The sequence below is a fragment of the Amphiura filiformis genome, chromosome 5, assembly GCF_039555335.1.
Source record: "Amphiura filiformis chromosome 5, Afil_fr2py, whole genome shotgun sequence".
NCBI lineage: Eukaryota > Metazoa > Echinodermata > Ophiuroidea > Amphilepidida > Amphiuridae > Amphiura > Amphiura filiformis.
The window spans coordinates 24,872,286-24,892,525 of NC_092632.1; the positions used below are offsets into that span (position 1 = coordinate 24,872,286).

At 35.1% G+C, this 20,240-nt stretch overlaps 1 protein-coding gene across 3 annotated transcripts in view; it reads right to left on the bottom strand.

Annotated features, from left to right (window-relative positions):
• Positions 1-20,010, bottom strand: part of LOC140152842 (ATP-binding cassette sub-family C member 9-like) — a 40,412-nt gene extending 20,402 nt beyond the window's left edge. Inside the window, exons 1-17 of one of the 3 annotated variants that reach the window (XM_072175364.1) lie at positions 19,836-20,010; positions 17,662-18,325; positions 17,223-17,468; positions 15,982-16,155; positions 15,283-15,441; positions 13,952-14,107; positions 13,533-13,667; positions 13,014-13,176; positions 10,249-10,289; positions 8,222-8,452; positions 6,655-6,816; positions 5,885-5,963; positions 5,577-5,688; positions 3,861-3,977; positions 2,474-2,639; positions 527-664; positions 19-268 (exon numbers count right to left, since the gene is read on the bottom strand). In XM_072175364.1, the coding sequence (XP_072031465.1) occupies positions 19-268; positions 527-664; positions 2,474-2,639; positions 3,861-3,977; positions 5,577-5,688; positions 5,885-5,963; positions 6,655-6,816; positions 8,222-8,452; positions 10,249-10,289; positions 13,014-13,176; positions 13,533-13,667; positions 13,952-14,107; positions 15,283-15,441; positions 15,982-16,155; positions 17,223-17,468; positions 17,662-18,264 (2,932 nt within the window). In that variant the 5' untranslated portion in view covers positions 18,265-18,325; positions 19,836-20,010. Of the gene's footprint in view, positions 1-18; positions 269-526; positions 665-2,473; positions 2,640-3,860; positions 3,978-5,576; positions 5,689-5,884; positions 5,964-6,654; positions 6,817-8,221; positions 8,453-10,248; positions 10,290-13,013; positions 13,177-13,532; positions 13,668-13,951; positions 14,108-15,282; positions 15,442-15,981; positions 16,156-17,222; positions 17,469-17,661; positions 18,326-19,835 lie in introns of those variants that run through there. The other 2 variants (XM_072175365.1, XM_072175366.1) reach the window with 2 other exon arrangements.
• Between the last annotated feature and the right edge of the window lie 230 nt (positions 20,011-20,240).

The window sequence follows — 20,240 nt, forward strand, 5'->3', positions numbered from 1 at the left end:
TTACTTTTTTATAATTACCTTCCACACCCAATGTAGATTTGTTCATACTTTGTTCCGTTTGACTTTTCAAAAGAGACTCAGTGACCCGTCTCCGTAGCAGAGCTCTTTCGTCTGCCGCCGACTCCTCTCCAGACAAGCAATCCGATAATTCCGAATCAGTGGCTGCAATTACATCTTGTTGCCATCTTTGGTAAAGCTCCGGATCAGAACGCGCCATGTCATCAAAGTTTCCTTGGAAGGTGATTTGTCCTTCTTCCATAACTATGATCTGTAATAAAAACAATTTTAAGAACCACACAACTATTCATATGATTAAGCAGGTTCTTATGTGATTATTATTTCATCCCAAAATTAATTGATGGTATTTCTAGTGTAGGTGTCTGAGAGGTGTTTCTGATAATTTCTTTTTCTTTTCTTTTTCTATGAGCTGTGTGATAATAAATCTTTACGAATAGACTCATTGCCAAACTGCAAACACATCCTATTTACCAATATACTACTACTAACACATAAACAGTATACGTACCTTCTCAGCTTGTTGAAGATACTGCAGCTGATGAGTCACAAGAACCACAGTCCGATTTGCCTTTCGTAGCCTTCCCATGATGCCTTCACGAAACAAATAACCTCCTACATTTACATCCAATGCTGACAACGGATCATCCTATGTACATTTATAAGGATATAGTTTTGATGAATCTGCCATATTTACTATGACTTTTTGCAGTTACAAAGATTATAGCATATGATAAAGAAAAGTCTATTAATATTTGATCATGATCACTTTTGTAAGCTAATAGAAAATTCTTCAAACAGGCTTGTATATTTGATGTTGCATTTCAGTCCACTATTTCTACTTGCTATTTTGTCAATCTAAATTTACAAATTGTCCCAGTTTTTTAACGAAAAAACTTCTACAGATATTCTATCAGCGACAAAAACCAAATTTGCGAGTATTCAGTACATGCCTCCTGTCAAAAGTATCGAGTTTAGTGCTGAGTTCTGCTCATACATGTCATATCTACCGGAATTGATGTAACGGAATTTTTGACCATAAATGTTTTGATTATAGGCTTACCTATTCAACATGACGCCATGAAATTGGACACATAAAAAGACCAAACACAAGCCTTGTTCTGTGGTTTCTATTATACCTTGTGTTTGTATATTAGCTTATATTCCATATTGTTAAAGTCAAACGTGTTACTCTGTTAAAAACTCGATGGAGGTTGTTAATGCACGCATAATTTAAATGGCCAAGTGGGTGGAACGAAAACCTTGACGAAACGACCATTTGAGTCAAGATATTATTTCAAATTACTTATTTCATAACACGTTACAAAAACCTTCACAAAATCACATTTCGCTAAACACCATGCATTTCAACAGCACATTTGTACTTTCCCGTTTCACATTAACACCATTGACGCCAGACGAAATCTGTGTAATTTTAAAAATTTACAGGTTGTTCATTATCCACTTTGTTGTTGCATCGTTCATCACCCTCTTTTCAAAAGCCGCAAATTCTCCTATAAACCATATTTTAAACACTTAAAAAAATGCACATAAAACTTAAATCTTACAATTCAACATATGTGTTAAAAACACACATTTCAACAGCAAAACAAAATCCTCTCAAAAACACGCACGCACGGGAACCGAACTATTACCGGTAATAAGTGACTTACGTCCGACCGTGTTCACACGGTCGGACCTAAATTTCGTCGCTAATATTATCGGATATAAGTGGCAGTGGGAACGAGCGTCGGAAATAATTCTATCGGACATAATGTGCCTTATATCCGCCGATTTATTGCCGAAGTCGAGCAGGATTAAGTCCGGTCATAACGTTGTGTCCGGTAATAGTAAATACGTGTAGACAGCACTCTTGAGTTGTCGGAGATAACTGTGACCTTTAACCTTCTGCCGGTTCAGAATGTATAACCAAAGCAAGCCTCTCCGTGCCTCTTCCTCTTCGAGAAGAGAAGAGCTGCATTATTCATATAATGCAAGAGCAGCACAGGTGCTACATCGCCACTCAAACGAAACGAAAACGAAACAAAACCAACTTGGCGAAGTCATTTTGGTAGCGATTGCTTATAAAACAACATTTCGCACGATTTGGGTCAAAGGTTACGACACGATTCCAGCTTGTCACGGACCATTTCCGGTTAGCTGTGACCGGTATTAAGCTTGACAGACATAAAGACGTCGGACAAAGTGCTATTGCCGTCTGATGTGGACGCGTTGAGGGATTCGCGGAAAACTTTTAATTGCATCGGACATAAGCCTAGACAAAATATTACCGGTAATAACTGCATGTGTGAACGCAGCTTATGTACTGCGAAATCAATTGTTATTGCAGTATAATCTTCCCGTATTTGGCCATTATAATAACGCTTTTTGTGAAATGGAGCCCTGCTTTTTGCTCTCCATTCCAACCCTATACTAACTTCTCACGTAATTAACTTACCAGCAACACAATTGGCTTATTAGAGTACATCGTTCTTGCAACACTGACGCGTTGTTTTTGGCCACCACTCAAGTTGATACCCTTTTCACCGATTTCTGTCATATCGCCTGCTGGTAAAATGTCGATGTCTTGTTCCAAGGCGCATGCATCTATTACCTTACGATATCTAATTAAACGAGTAAATTATTTAACCTGCATTGAGAAGTGTTAAAAGAATCGTTTTTGTTTACTCCACAGTCTATGTAGCTCTCTGTACTCCTTATAATATATAATAGCATTAGAGTCAAGCGGTAGCCTTGACCTGTAAGTTTAAAAAAAGACTGATAAAGAAGACTAATCCGGTGCTCCGCGAGACTATATTTACACGTAACATTAAAATAATTTGAGTTCTATTGTTCTACTAAAGTATGATATTTTTCGCCGGGTACAAAATATATCTAAAACCATGCTAAAAATCATTTAATGTCCGAAGTGTAATATTTTAACAACTCAATAAATCAAAAAGGTACACCAATCATACAGTCAATCATTGTTTGATAATAAACAAACATTCTTGCTTCATTTCACAAGCGGTATTTCATAGCCAAAATTATTGGAAAATAAACTGATATCCAGAATTTTTGAACACTGCTACAGCCCTAGCTGCGAATCAATTTGCCACTACTTTTTCACAATCACTTTCAAATATAACCTACATACATACAAATTCTTTTATTCTTTCCGGACCACAGCATACATTCATATAAATAAATACTCCATTTGACTACATGCATAAAAAGAAAGGAAATCTACCAAAATTAAAAAATATTGAAAATGTAAAGAAAGCAGGAAGTTTAAAAGCCTCGGCTCATTTTAACTTGGTCCCATTTTAAATATCAACAGCAAATCAGTGTTTTTTATTTGAACAAAATACAGCGTTTCCAATTTGGTATAACGTTTTAAGAATATCATTACAGCCGTTACATACCTACTTGTTATTCGTTTAATTCAATCATTAATCATGAAATTAACAATACAAAACAAAACATATCATACCGTAAAAACTCGATAGTTAGCATATGTGCTTACTATCGAGCACTTTTTAAAACATGAAATTGTACCAATCCGGCGCTTTACCAAGTGAGCTAATGGGGTTGAGACACACATTTGCAGGTTTAATTGTTGTTCCAGAAAGCTTACACAAATAATTATCGCATCTGCACATTAAAGATACACAACACTTTGTACCTTACTACCAAAATGAGACTAAGTTTTAAAAAATGAGCCGAGGTGGGGGCTTTTTAAACTTGCTGCTTTCTTTACGTTGTCAACATTTTTAGTAGATATATATGATCCTGTAGGTACTGCCCATATATGATTTGTTTAAGTACAACATTTAGGTACAAACCTTCCTTGATTATAAGGTATCCCAAATAACACATTATCCCGTAATGTTGCGTTCATTAGCCACGCTTTCTGTGCTCCGTAGGCAACACCAGTAGAGGACGGTGAGTTGGTCTCATATCTGAAACACCGAAGTCGCACAAAATAAATTACTTAAATCATGTTTATCCTTCGTGTGCAAAAAAGCACGAATTAATAGATAGTAGATAATTGGAGTGATCAGCTAGATCGCCAGCGAGCAGCGCCTTTGCTAAATGTATGCATTTAAACGAGGCTCATGAATAAGTAAGTAGCTGTTGTGCAATGCTCATACGATTTATATGCACAGTTTGTCTATGAATAAATATATCCTAAATCTTTAAATATTGAGAAATTTATTGATGATCATAATTGTATAACAATAAATAAGTGACATTTACAGAAAAATACTCAGCTCAGTGGGTGAAAAGGTAAGAATGATCATTTTCTAACAGCAATAATGGTGATGAGCTTCTATTGTTATGCATAGTCGCGCTAAAAGTCATCAATACATGTTGAAAACAGGACAATTTAGAGATACACCATTTTGCTATGAAATTCATTTTCTTGATCAAATATAAAGCAATATTTTTGTTCTTCAGTAATGTCAGTTAAAAACATGGTACGTGAATAGACTTTTTTAAATAAAAAAATCATGGTATTAAAATTAGGCATGGAATTGTGTATTTTATTGTAAGATATTTGATTTTTATAGGCCTCAACTTTGCCCGTGAGCTATTTTGGAATTAACATTTTATCGCTTCAAACTAATATAGTTCGTTAAAGAAAGATTTTCCCACATCGCAAGGCACATCTATATATTATAGTTTTGTCAGAATATCCGTTTTGATTTCACACTTTTTCACTTGCGACTGCCAAAATGTTTAACTCAGTACTGCATGTCTAATATAACCAGCAGAAATAATCGATATTTCTATTGTGGCTTGCAAAATCATCCATACATGGGTACATTCGCGAGTTGATTTTGACAAAATTGGTAGTCGGAATTGCAAAATGGTGCTGTCAAAACCGAAATTCTGACAAAACTAAGACATATAGCCCTATTTATGATGTGCTTTAGAAAGTCGGGAAATATCTTTCATTAGCTAATTATGTTACTTTGAAAAGCAAAAACGTTGACCCCCCAAAAAAGCTCATGGGGCAAGTTGAAGCATGTGAAAATCGAAAAAATCTTACACTAGAAGCCTAAATTTAACAGCAGGGTTTAAAAAAAATATACAGTACTAAGTATTGTAGTTTTTTTTGTGACATTTACCGAAGAAATGAAAATTATTGCTTTTTCACTTGACCGAGAAAATTAATTATGAAGTGAAAAGGTGTAACTAAAGATTTTGCTTACTTCAACACCGCATTCGATCGTTCCTAGTGCCTAATTAAGTGACTGAGTGGGTCTTGTATAAACAATAGCCATCGACTGACTAGTGTTCTGAGTGGGGGTTAAACACCAAACTCCTTTGTTAATCGTCTCTCCTCTTTCCTTTCCGATAGTCAATAACCGTCAGCGTTAGGGTTAATACTGTTTGTTTACAATTCAATAGATTTCGCAGCAGCTTAGTAAATAGTTAAAAATCTAATTATATTCAAATTAATGAAGGACCATGTAACAAATTCTACATGATGGAGCTGGTGCGGGTAAGAGATCTAATGAATCGAACACATAGTTTTTGAATGAATAACTCACTTTTTTGTACCAAATGTTATGGATCCTTTAAGAGTTGTCATTTCGCCCAGAATAGCGGAGAGTAAAGACGATTTACCACTGCCAACACCTCCGATAACCATCGTTAGCTCACCTACAATAATTTTAAAATAGTTTTATACTCTAATAAATCATTCGAAATTAATAATTCTAATATTATGAAGAATATATCCTGTATTGTTATTTTTTGTAGACATTTAATTTACAGAACATGGTTATAGTCTGAGCATGCTAAAATAGTCATTTATGTATTAATGATATTTTCTTAAATACAATGTTTTAGTAATTACCATAAGGTATTTCCAAATTGATGTTTTTGAGAATTGGTGCAGAACTGTCACTACCCCACGTGAAATCTCCATTTACAATCTGGAATCAAGTACAGGCACATAGTTCATTAAATAAAAGTATCACCACTGAGTTGAAGTGGTAATCGCCACTTCAATGGATAAATTTACAAGTTGTTTATAAATTGTTTTGACAATAGTTTGGTTAATCGATTATGTAAGTTAGGCTTATGCCTAAAAATGGCGGCCAAATTCCCATTTTTGAGCGAATAACTCATGTTTAAAGTCAAAATGATCAATCTTTGACGATCATTGAAAAAAATGATGAATGGACGCAATGAATCCATGTGTCATTACGGTCATATACAACTTCTAAGGGACCGTTCCTTTTTCTACCGGAGGGGGCCGGGAGCAGACATAAAGTTACCGCCGAAAACTATATGACCCCTCTTCTCCGATAATGAAAACCATATGATAACCCCTCTGAGCTACATAAAAATCATATACACCCCCTAAGCAATCTGAGAAGCAATGTCAACCCATTTTCCAATAACCCGTCAACTACAAAGCAGAAAAGGTACCCAATGTTGATTCTACAACACAATACATTTTAGTGGAATTTTGGCCGCCAAAAAAATCGAAGTCGCCGTTTCTCTTATTTTACTTCTCTCATCCAAAGTAACATACATGTCAAGTATGGTCTTAGTAGGAAATTTTTTTTTTTGCCTTGGATAGACCTTGTCTAATAGCTTTTAATAGCAATTTCAAAATACCTTAAGCGCGTAAGTATATTTTAATCCTCGTGTTAACCGGGTTGCTTCTTGGTCAGTTTGGGACAAAACACTCTCATAATCTGTACCATTCGCATGGAGAATAGGAGTTTTCTCGTTGGCATGATAATGCTGCCTCGTCTTTTGGTGATCAGTAGGCTTTTTCTGAAACAAGATGTTATTAATACGTTAGTTATGTAACTAGTACACTGGTGCCTAAAACTATAATTCGGATGTCTACACATAAAAGTGAGCGGAGCTGTTTCATGTAAAATTGATCGCCACCCCAACTTTATGCCTATACCACAAACTAAAACTAATCTTTACTAAATTTAAACATAATTCAAACCTCCTAACCTTATTCTTCCCTAGTTCCCTTCCCAACTTAATAATACGGAGCAAATATGCAATAGTATCTGCATAAGGCAAAATAGTTATTTTTTAAATTTTCGCTTCAGCAATGTTTACTATGGGTGTCATCACTCATGCCGAGCTTGTCTACTCTAAAACTTGTGCCAACCACTGCTAGAAGCTTAAGTTACCATCAAAACCTAAAGTGCTGGCATTTGTGTCAATTTTGACGTACGGATGCCTCCATTGATTTGTGGAAAAACCACCGCAAGGTTTTCCCACCCCTTTATGATCCAGCCTATTTTTACTTTTAAAATACCTGACTTGTCCATAGTGATGTCTATAGACGCAACCATTTAATCAATTTTTTAGTCAAATTTTCATAAAAAATAAAATATAAATTATGAAATGAGATTCAATTTGTGCAATATTTTTCCAGCAGACGCGCATATCCAATGCCCGCGCGGAATCCTAACACAAATATTATCTACATCACTTAATTCTAGCCTTAATCATGACCATAATAACCCTTGGGTGTCGGAAGGGGGTTTTAAATGCACTGGGTCATAGAATTTTTGTAACACAATAGGCATTCACGGATTACCATCTTTTCGCCAGAGTAAGCACTGGAATAAGGTCTTGGTATCACACATTCCAAGTGACACCTTTTATTCAGGATTTTGTTGTGCAACTAAGTGGGTGTGATCACAATAATTACTGAGCGCCGAAAATGACCAACGTCGTGTTAAAGTCATATGATGTCGATATAGCCTCTGAGCATTGCCGAGTGGTGTCAAATAAAAGAGAAAAACTCGGGTCAGTATTCCTTTTTTTTGGTCTTTATTTCGAGATCCCAAGAAGGTCTGAAGTTAAAGAAATTAGCAATCTTAAGGTAAAGTTGACCACCAGAGGATATCAATATAAGCTAATATACATGAGATACTGTTCTCCAAAAGAAGAGAAGATACTCTTATGTGATTCTATAAAATGAGATTTTGTATGTTATACCATGATACTACTCACATGGGTAGCAATACGGGTAAGATCCTGTAGATTTCCTAAACGTTAAACTTTACATCTGAGGCTTTTTAGAGGGTCATAATGAGTTAATTTTCATTTAATGCTTGTTTTATTCCGTTATATATTAATATTTTGTACAAGGTATATCGCATGTGAAACATATCAACCCATATGGAATGCCACATTGGTGAAAACCTACCTTATCTTTGCTAAAATACTCCGTCCACTGGATTTCATGAGACCTTTCCGTTTCTGGAGCCGTAAAAAATGCCTCAAATCTACGTACACCAATGAATGCATTCACTAAAAATGAGGTGACCATTGGCACAAAATACATCGGTTCTAAGAGTAAATTCATCAAAGAAAGAGCGGCAAATGTTGTATTTGGTTCCAAAGTTTTGCCGGTAATATACGGGTAAGAGGTAAATACCTGCGATTATAGATAAAAAAGTAATAGGATGGTGTATTATTCACATCGTAATTATTCTGTTTTTATAGGTCAAAAGTATGTCTAAATGCAATGACGAAACCAAACAAATATTTGGTAAAACGAAGACGTAAGATGCATACATTTTCCTATAGGAAGAAGTTACGGATACATACTTTCGTAACACCTATCATGACAACAAACGCCAATATCAATATAATCCCTTGAGAAGCATCACAAAAGCAAAGGCCCAAGGCACCAATTTGCAACAGAACTACCATCATTCCTTAACTGAGTTGGAGGAAGTCATATTGAAAAAATATGTTATTATCAATCATGATGAACGCATCCTGTTGGAACTCAAAATTATACTGATATGTATTATAATTAATAGTAAAATGGTCATAAAGAGCTTACATAATTAGTGACAGTAAAAGTAAAGTATACTTATGTTATTGAATGTAACATATCTTGCATTAAGGCTCACTTTAATACTGAAAAATTCTGATTTTGGAATCTACCATTTTATTCGCGAAAGCCCGAATCCACTTGGGAAGCTAACAAACAGAGGGTGTACGGTGACTGAAAAGATAATATGTGAAAATCTATCAATTGCACACAAATGAATACAAATCAGAGTTTTATACTTAAATGTAATAGCCAGAGTATGCAAAATGGGCAAGTGGACTACGGAGAAGTCTACAGATATGAGTGCTGTTCCATATTACAAGAAACGCAGAAAGGTCCTGGCAACAATTCAGATTGTCCTGAAGAGAATCTGGAGGAAGAACAAATTGTCTCTGTCGTGAGAGTAGTAGGAGACGCTGTCTTTATACAGCTTTATACCAAAAGAGGAAGACAAATCTAAACCAGAATTGTTTAGAAACATTACGTTAACTAATGCCAGTAGAAAAATGTTTGGAAAAATCGCCTGCTCCGTTTTATGGCGCAGAATGGATACAAAGACTAAGCCATTCAGAAAGGATTTTGACCTGGAATCACAGGAAGTTACGAAGAGTGTCATAGTTCATTGGTAAAACACAACTCTGTCAACTTCGGAGACTATTTTTATCCGTTTTAAGCGCAATGTGACTTAGTTGGAAAAAAAATTCCGGATACAGTATAGTGTGCGCTGAGGTTTTTGGGCTTGGGCAAGTTCTTTGTGGGTTAAACCTGTTTTCGTGAGCACTCAACCACACCATTTCCATTGCTGGTGTGGTATGTATCTGTTTGCGTTTGCCTTTAATATGGACTATTTCGCGCAATTGTTGTTGTACCGTAAGTTTATAACATTCGACCCCAGTGGGGGACATTTTCTGAGTACTTACCACTTTTAAGAGCCATATTTTAAAGACTTTTTAAGCTCCTCACATTTTCAAAAAATTGGTACATTGCATGTGCATTTCAGCTCAAACGAATACAAATTTTTGAAGAAGTTTAATAAATATAACCTCAAACCTTAATAAATTTGATTGTAACAGAACAATGTTACATAAAGTCAAATAAAGGCAAATGCACTACATAATATGCACGATAATGTAAACTCACGAAAAGCACATTTTCTATCAAACAATTATTTCACACCATCTCCAGACACCCCCCGAATAATATTTAGTCCGTGCAGTTTATGCAGATTAGATTAATAGTCTTGGTACTTCGTGAAGAAATATTTCATATTAAATGTCAAGTCAGTATAATTAAATTGGATTTATATTAGATTTTCGATATTTCCATTACAAAAATGTCATGCCTTTCGGCTTTGGTGGTAAAATAATTGAACGGTACATTTGATTACTTACTGCCAGGTTCATCAGTGTAGGCGTAAATTGGACAACAAGTACTGAAAGATAACAACAAAATAAAAAGAGTATATCGAGTATTTCCGTGTTGACTATAAGCCCCTATAAGCACTTTTTGTAATAATTGGTATATTTAAAAAATATAACACAGTAGTACAGCTAGTCTATAGTGGTGAAACGTTTCCTGTTGGGGTGAAACGACTAGTAAGACTAATATGGCCAAACGGTTCATACGCCTAAACAGTTTGACGGGTTTTAAAGACAACTATGTCTATAAAGTTGATACGATGTCCCAAATTAGTGGTGTCCCGGAAATATGACATTATCAGGCTGAACAGGGAACGTTTCACCCCAACAGGAAACGTTTCACCCCTATAGACTAGCTGTACTACTTAAGACAACATGACTTTGCATACTTTTAAAAACGGCATTTCAGTCAGTGTTGTGGGGGAACCCTTAAATCTTCTAAATTACCTCTTCGTAAAGGCATTGTCACACATATCTTGAAATAGCAAATACGACCATGAAGCTTCTGATCATACTTTTACTTTTTTAATATTAATGTTTCAGTACGACGGCAACTTAGCTCACCTCCGGTAATTTTTACCGGCTTGACCTCTGCTGTTGTGGTGAAAATAAGCCGCAAAATGTTTTTTAGAAAACACTCACAAAATGGAATACGAGAGTCATTTCTCGCTCAATTCCCGTATTATAACTTATAAAAGTTTGATTATTGCGGGAAAAATTAATGTTTATGGTGCCCGAAATAGCTTGAAAAATGAGAAAAAATACATGTGACGATCACTAAAATGGTTATACATATAACTCTAAGCAAACGCGGGCAAAACGCCTCACTGTAATGAGAGACATTTTAATGTCTATTATTAAAACTAAGTTCAGCTTGTATTAAATTTTCAGCGAAAATGATTGCTGTAATAATCGAGTCGTAGGTTGAAAAGTTGCTTTCAAACAGGCCTCGTGTCGTAATCATTCGTGACCATTGGTGACCAGTGTCACCAGGAAAAGCTCACCTGAGTATTGACTGCTCTTTGGTATATTATCAAGACATTTAATCCCCCGTAGCACAGCTGCAGTGGTGAACATAATCGGTGCTTTCTTTTTCTTTTTCTTTTATTTTACCTCAATATTCTTGTTTCAAATGACCAGAATCTTCATGGCAGTTGTATTACTATTATTATAAATATTTTCATAATTTTTTGCAAAAAATAACTAAACTGAAATTTCACCAAAATCGTACATTATGTTTTTAACAAAAATATAAGACCTACGATTAAAAAAATATAACCGAGTTAAAATCAAAATCAAAAGTAAAGTAGAAGTATCCTACCGGAGTTCGAAACAGGAGTGAGCAGATTGTGCGTCCAAAGATTTAAGCGGTAAGCCACAAGAGTGGTTCGATAGTTTTGTATTACAAGTAATCTTATTCTCACTTAGACTTCTCGGTAGTCCACTTGCCCATTTTACATACTCTGGCTATTACATTTAATTTGTGGGCAATTGATAGATTTTCACATCTGATATTTTCAGTCACCATACTCCCTCTGTTTGTTAGCTTCGAAAGTGTGTTTTTGTACTCGGGCTTTCGCGATCAATAAACTGGTAGATTCTAAAATCAGAACTGTTTAGTACTAAAGTGAACCATTATAATTATGCAAGATATGTTGCATTCGATAACTTTTATTGTCCTTAATCATCTAATTACATAAACTCTTTATGACCATTTTACTTTTACTATTGAACACTTTAATTTTAATATGTTTAATAAACATCAGTATAATTTTTGAGTTCAACGGAATGCGTTCATCATGATTAAATAATAATAACATATTTGTATCAAAATTCTACTATGGCATAGTCTAATTTCCACTCAGTGGCTCACTCGTGTATACTATTTATGGAATTAATTTACATCATCCTAATAATGTAATACCAACATGTATGCTGACGTTAAAATTGTTTAAAGGTTGGGAGCATTTTTTCAAGATAGATAACCAACAATGGACAATTAACAACGAACGTTTGTTTATAGGGAAAACAATTATCCGTGTAACACACCGCGTGATAATAGTCACACACAGAGATACTCTGAAAGTCAGTATTTCAATATCTTCAATATACGACTAGGCATATACAGCTACCAAATTTGATGATTTTTTCAGGCAAGCTTACTTAAGTTATTATCTAACATGACACCCGTTTTTGACGCCCGCGTTTTTTCTTGTTTGATGATATGAACGTTTTTGCTATTATGACACGCATTTTTCTCCTTTTTCCTGCTACTTTGAGCATGTTCAAGCTTCGTTATTTCCCATAATTTAACGTTTACACGTCATTTGTTGCTTTACGATAATGTTCAATATTTTATCAGTGGTCATGGTACGTAATTTAAGCAGAAAGTGACACGTGTCTTCCATTTCTGGAACTATTTTGCTAAAACGTGTTTGTCGGCTAAACCAACCCGTAATAATTTTCTGTCGAACAAAATAAGACATGAAGTTGCCGTCGTACTGTCTGTTGATGGCGATGCCCGTTCACCTCTGAAGACCATAAGTCTTCAGAGTTCGTCACTCGTTCGCCACCATAATGATTTGATTTCTAAGCTTAATTTTATTAGAGCGATTGATGGTTATTGACAATACTCTATGATGGTTAGGAAACTGAATGGCCAAATTCGGTCACTCTTCGTCATGTTCGTTCACTTGTCAAGTAATTTATTCAGTTTTAAACAGGGACACAAAACTTACAATTAAAGCTATAGTAGCCATTGTAACTGAAAATAGACGCCATTTCTAGCTTCCGTACAGCTTCAATCGCTTTGCAAAACATTTCCTCCCATCCGTACATCTTAAGGAGCTTGATTCCTAGTAACATCTCGTTAGATTGCTTGAGACGCTCATCTGAATTTTTCTGTAAACAAATAGTAAGAAAGTATTTATATTTACTAGTTCATTTTTTGCTCGTGGACATTTATGTCTTCCTATTTAATGTCCATTTTAATTTGCTTAATTGAAATAGTCAATTAGCTCCGTTTCACAATGTTAACCACGATTTATAATTTGAAGATACCACTTGCAGGAGAACAAAATTAATTACTAAGGCACAAGGCTTTATTTGGTCCTATGAAGCTATTAGGTACCGATAGACCCCAATAACACTTCAGTATTGGTTCAGATACTTGCGTGTCATAGGTGTATCATTCATAGGTTTATCATAATAGCTCATGATAAATATTATCGTTTGTCATTATCCAAAATAACTCTTACCATGACATGTTTTTGCTTCTTGCTTTGTATTCGTGCTGTTAAAAGTAGTATAGGAACGACGATCAGAATAGTACCAAGACCTACAAATGTAGCCAAGTCAACTTGAAGATACAACAAAGTGGTTATTGTAATGAGCTGGAGATAAAAAATGATGAAAAGAATTATATTATATTATATTATATTATATTATATTATATTATATTATATTATATTATATTATATTATATTATATTATATTATGAAAGTGTGCGAAGTTTCATAAATTGTTCTTTTCAGACCAAGCAGATTGACAATTTGCTTGCTACCCGGCCCCCAGTCGGTACACATAGTTTAAGTTTGGTATACATTGGTACATATGAGCTGTTTTCAGGAAATTGAAGCCCGATAAGCACAAAAAAGACCATTAAAACATCACATACTCTGAATGGAACTGCCCACAGATAGTGTATTCTTTGACAAAAGTAGAACATGTTGAAAGCATCTGTAGACATGTGATTGGTGATCTGACCAAGTGTCATACTCCCTCCGGAAATGCTATAACTTGACAGGCGTAGCGCTTTATCGTATACCATCGTCTAAAAAGAATATAATTTACATTTACCTGAATGATAATGATAACAAGAACTCTCTATGGGCACCGGACTTTCGCACTGATTTATAATTATTGGACAAAATCTCGAAAATCTGCTGAATGTGCGGGTGTATGTGAATGGATATTAATTATGTGTGTTTGTGCTATTGTATTTTTAGAAAGATGTTATATCATTGAAAGTGAATGTGTCAGATATGTTGGTTCTATGATATTATAACCACAGTGACGTTGTTTTTCAAAAGTATGCGCGGTTGTGTGTATTGTATGGATGTAGGTGGGATGCACGATATAAGTGTATGTAGGGGTGGGTGCATGACTGTCTGTCTGTGTTCGAAACGGTGAGTTCGTCATTGAAGCGTAATTTTTGTTATTATTTGTATTTTATATTTTGGAAGAAAGCCTGATCATGTTGAATATCCTGTATCTGTAAAACGTGCATTTACATCGTTGTAGCACCCGCGTGCATTTGTTTGGGTAACTTTGCTTTAAACGGGTTTTGAACTGTGTGATTATTCGTTGTTGGGTGGGTGTTTCTGTATATTGTGTGAGGAGGTGTAGGGTGTATCTTTATTGGGGTGTGCATTTTTCCGCCAGGTGGTTTGAGCACCCCTGTTTATGCATGCATGCATATGCTCATGTATTTTGCGAGACAACCTCTGCACATATTCCATTCACACGAGTAAAAAGTAGGAAGAATTGTAGAGTGATGCGTCAGCAAACTTGATCAAGATCAGGATTTGGCTGTCAGAACTATTACAGGTGATATCGAGTGGTTTAAAATTGGAAGAGGTGCCAGACAAGGTTGAATCGTATCCCCTACGATATTCAGCATTTATGCCGAAAGAATAATGAGAGCAGTACTAGGAGAATTCCAAGGAGGAGTGAAGATTGGAGGTCAGCGAATTACAAATTTGAAGTGCGCAGATGACATCACCTTGGTGTGTGACAGCAGAAAAAGACTATTGAGTGCAGTGAAAACTGCAAGCAAAAAGAGGGGACTAATGCTGAACACTAAGAACACATAAATCATGGATATATGAAATGAAAGTAATTACTAATGAGAAAACTTTACACTAGATGGTGGTGTCATTGTAGATGTGCAGAGTTTTGAGTTTCTGGGATTCATCATCAATACCAGAGACGAGAGTTGATACGTACCTGAAGTGAAGTCCGTATATGTATTCCAATAACACTACTCAAGTATAGATTTTGTTGATGCGAAAAATATTGTAAAATATTGGCGAGGAACATAACACCGACCAAAATGTAGCCGTTGGAGAAAAACTCTGTAACTGTAATATAGTAATGGGTTTCTATCTATCGAAAAATAAAAATTAAAAAAAAGAAGAAAAAAAAAGAAAGAAAAAAAGAAAGAAAGACAGAAAGAAAGAAAGAAAAAAAAGAAAGAAAGAAAGAAAGAAGTAAAAACAAATATCAGTAATAATTGTTTACATTGAGACCCAAGACAGAAGCAATGACGAATGACGCATACATTCGGAGACGATTATTAGTATTGTTCAAGTGCTTCTGATTCCTTCTAAAATTACTTTGTACGTTCGTTAGATTTGCAATAGTTGCTTAAAATATTTATATAAACACATAGCGTGTAACATGACAAGTATATGTTAGTCTTCATTACAAAATCTATATTTCTTACAATAGTTTACTCAGTAGTGTATTGGGCAGGAGAAGCACGCTTTTCTTGTGTTACAAAAGGTTCAAGTTTTGAGCTTACAACTATAATATAATATTTACACTTAATTCACAATTTCTACAAAACATGAAGATTCGATTTCTGAAAACTAGAAATCTAGATATATTAAAGAATTCAAAATGGAGAATATACGGTTCCCTTACCTCTTCACCATAGGCAATAGCATAAGCAACGACGCCATTAAGAGCCAATGGTCCAACAAGACACATGGTATCATATATCAGACGAACAATTCCAGCCCAAAAGATTTCTTCCTTAAACACTCGCAAGAAAACTTTCCACACAGACGGACTCTTACTGATTGATGTTTTGTATTCCTGTGTGTTGTTGTACAAGATAAATCCTAATCATAATATGTGATTTCTTCACAGCGACGCCCTCATATTTTTCTCGAATTTCTACTTTTTGCATGATTGTAATGATGCATAATGGTGACTAAAGTACCATGTGAAAGACTAAGCCTTTATTTTTTATTCCGAGTTCACGAATCGAGTGATGGCTGACAATTAGCAATTGTCTTTGTTTTATGGAGCATCCTGCAGGGGTCGGGTCAAAGGTCATCTGAGGTCAACACTTAGAATTGTATTATCTGTACATCTGTAAGGGGTACGGGGCTCAAACTCGTTGTGACCAAGAGAACATTTTGAAACATTTTGCAGGGGTCAGGTCAAAGGTCATCTAGATACTTTGGCACGTAGGTTGGCATACCCCGTACATAGCAAACGCTTTAATTTGTAGCAAGAAAATCACTTTTTCACAGATTTTGAGGTCAATTCTTGACCGTTTTCAAGCAAATGAAGTACCCCGCTCTTTCTATATTCCCCGATCTCCCGTATGAAGTTGGTGACATTTGGATCTAAACTAAAGGAGAATTTTATGGACATACAAACTCAGAAATACTTATGCAACTTTTTCCTATTTAATTTAAACTTCAACACTACTTGTTTATTTCGCTTTATACCGGGAGCGCTTTCGAGGAACTTCCTCGTCGTCAGCCGATGTTGTTAAGTTAACTTCTAAGTCATTAAATTCTAAGTTCTGTATGTCACTCGATGAAAATAAATATGAAGACATCATCAGCAAGCAACAACAGCATCAATGATCAGAGCAACAACAACAACAACAAGAACAACAATAACAACAACAACAACAACAACAACAACAACAACGACAACATAACATCATTATCAGTAACAGCAAGTGCAGCAACGATAATTCACACACAATCATAACGATTTGTAATCGTCCGATGTAAGCAGCGCAACAACAACAACAACAACAACAATAACAAACAATAGTTACAATAACATCATCAAAACAACACCAGCATAAACAACTAATATTATTAAGTTATAAACTTTACAACAAAGGTAATAATGCATACCAATTCCTTTTGGAATTCTTCTTTGAAGATCTCATACAGGTGCTCTGCACTGTGATTCTTAGGTAAACTTCCAAGATCTTTGATTTCAAGAGGACGTTGAAAACCCAGCTTTAAGACCCAATTCATCCACCAAAATGTGATGCAATAGGGAAAAGACACGCAGTATTCTGTGTACCACATATCATCGTTGTTCGATTCGCTACAAAGGGCATCATACTGTTTCCCGCATATTCGCCATATCTGAAACTTGTTTAAATTTTGATACCATGGATAGATAAAGATATGTTATAATTTGTTCATTTGTTCACAAATTACCCTTGCGGTCGAATTAAGGCAGTTTTGTGAAATTTTGAACATATTTGATAAGTGATCATAAGATTGTTTATGTGTATTATTGTTTTATTACGATTAAAATTACACTTATAACAATAGTACCTACCTTAAGAGCGACTAAATGAACGTCCAATACTAATAGCAGAATATACAATACCAACATCAAAACTGTGATCCATAAGACAGCTGCATCAATACCAGCCATATTTTCTTGAAAGAGATGTGTTATTCTCATAATATTTATAACAATACAGAAAAACCAATATGCAAGAAGTAACCACAGTAATCCTGGTGATTTCCAGTTTTCGGCCAGTTGGTAATATAACATTGATATAATAGTTGCAATAAGGAGTAAACATGCTGGAAGATAAAATTGCAGTTGAGGACTTGATTCTTTTCTCGCCATCTCTGTTAAAATTCCTTCTCCTAATGAAGCGAAAGCTAGTACCACCAATATAAATGACAGAACCCATCTTATGTTATGGCCTGGCCATTTGATAAGATATGGTGTTGTCACGTTACGGAAAACACAGCACCATCTTCTCCATATAAGCACAAGACATGCAATGATTACAAATAGAAGATGAAGCAAAAAGGCGGCAAAATTGACTGTGCATTCACTCATGTATGCCCCATCGTCTCCTGCTTCAGATGAGATGTTGGTTTCGTGACAAAACCAGGACCATCTGTTTTCATTTTCAGTCGCCATTGCAAAAACTCATATTGTTGATAATGATAGCCTCTTTGGTGTACTCCTAGGAGCGGCACATCTGAAAATGACAGTTATATTGAAGAAAGATACTGTAAAACACGAAGGAATTCAATATTAGTCAAGCAGCAAGAAAAATCCCGTGAAATGTTACTGATTATTTAAAGTCCGTCGCATAGTGGGCCAGGAAGAAAGTGCGCCCAAATTCAAAATTGCTGAATATGACTTTCTAAGATTTTTTTTAAGAAGATGGGACTATGGTAAATATGTCGTAACAATATTTTACTTTGTGATGATTTTCAACCGTGTGATTTTTATTAACACCATCATGGTATATATTATACTGCATTAGTTTTTTCCTTGTTTTTTGTCTTGTTCCCACACCAAGTTGGTATACCTGGCTCGAATCTTTCTCTCTCTTTGATCACAAACATTACCGATATAAACACAAACAAGTCCTATTGTAAAACCTATAAAAATCTATTGTATTGGCATATTTACGGCTGTTTCGTTACTTTCGTTTTAATTTAGCTATCATCAAAAACACTCTGTATGCTTGTAGACGAGGTTGAACGAACGAAAATTGCAACAAATTATACATGGTGTCCCATAAAGAGGTTACATGTAGAAAATGAACCGCATTTTGTGATGGTACAATAAAGCAATGTTATTTTATATATAAGGTATTATTTATTTATCCTTCTTGTAATTGTCTGCTAAGTTTCAACTCCGTATTCAAAAACAAACTTAACTTATTAGTTGACAGGGGTGTCAAGAGTGACTAATCATCAAATCATCACAAATCGAAAATTGAACATAAAGCACACCTTTACTAATTTTTATTTTTCTCTTATTTTTTTCATGGTTGAACTTAATGCACAAATGAAACATAATTATTGAAAAGTGAAATACTGTAAATACTGCACGCTGTATCTCCTGTCATCAACATCTTGAATTAATTTATAACAATCTTTGCATTTAGGCTTTGTTTGGGTTTTGTTGAGTTGAAATCGCTGCTGTCTTGTGTTATATAATGTTACACATTTCTTATTTAACGACTCTTGAAACAAGGTGAACAAGTTTTCTTCTCTGTTCATCAGAATAAGACACTGCATCTGCCATGTTATGGCTGCGCCTACTCAAATACCCCGCCCGCACGGTGGCTGTGACGGTAGAAATGAGCACCGTGTTGCATTATGTTTTGTGAACAGCTTGCTCAGGAATGCGTAGAATGCGGGCCAAGTACACTACACAAGTTGTGAACTTGACATTCACAGAGGTACTAGTAGAGGGTACATAGATTATGTCATGAAAAGGATATTTATATTTGTTAACATTAACTTGGATTATTTTCAAAAATCTACATGTAACCTTTTTTGGGACACCCAGTATATATCAAGTGAAGAAGTAAATTGTTATGAAGAGATCTGTGCATTTTGAGTTTGTAAAGAGCTAACATCGTGTATGATCATAAAATTCATGGGCCTATAAGTAAGCTCATTTTACATAAGTTTAAATAACAACCATTGTACGCAGAAGAGAAGTAATGAAAACTATGTTTTTTTACTCACGGATCTTTCGGTATTTTGATTCGTATGTCACACTAAACCTTTCAGAACATTAATATCTTTGACGTTGAAGAACCAGAAAGACATTCACCTTTTACTGTGTCATATAAAATATCACGTTATGGCCACTTGTTATAGTGACATACAATAGATTAAACAACGCTATAAAGTTGTAGTCCTGGCTGCAATGCAATACATTATCATATTGGCAAATAAATTTGGCGACGTACAACTTGAACTTTACACTTGTATGACGTAGCATATTTCTTTTAAAGGCACACTGCAAAGTTCATTGCCATGCGGTTAAGTCAAAACTAGACTTCCGGTATGATCCTGCTGCGACAAAAAATGCAGACCGTAAAGAAGGGCATATATTAAAGATGACGCTGGACTATTTAAAAACTCATT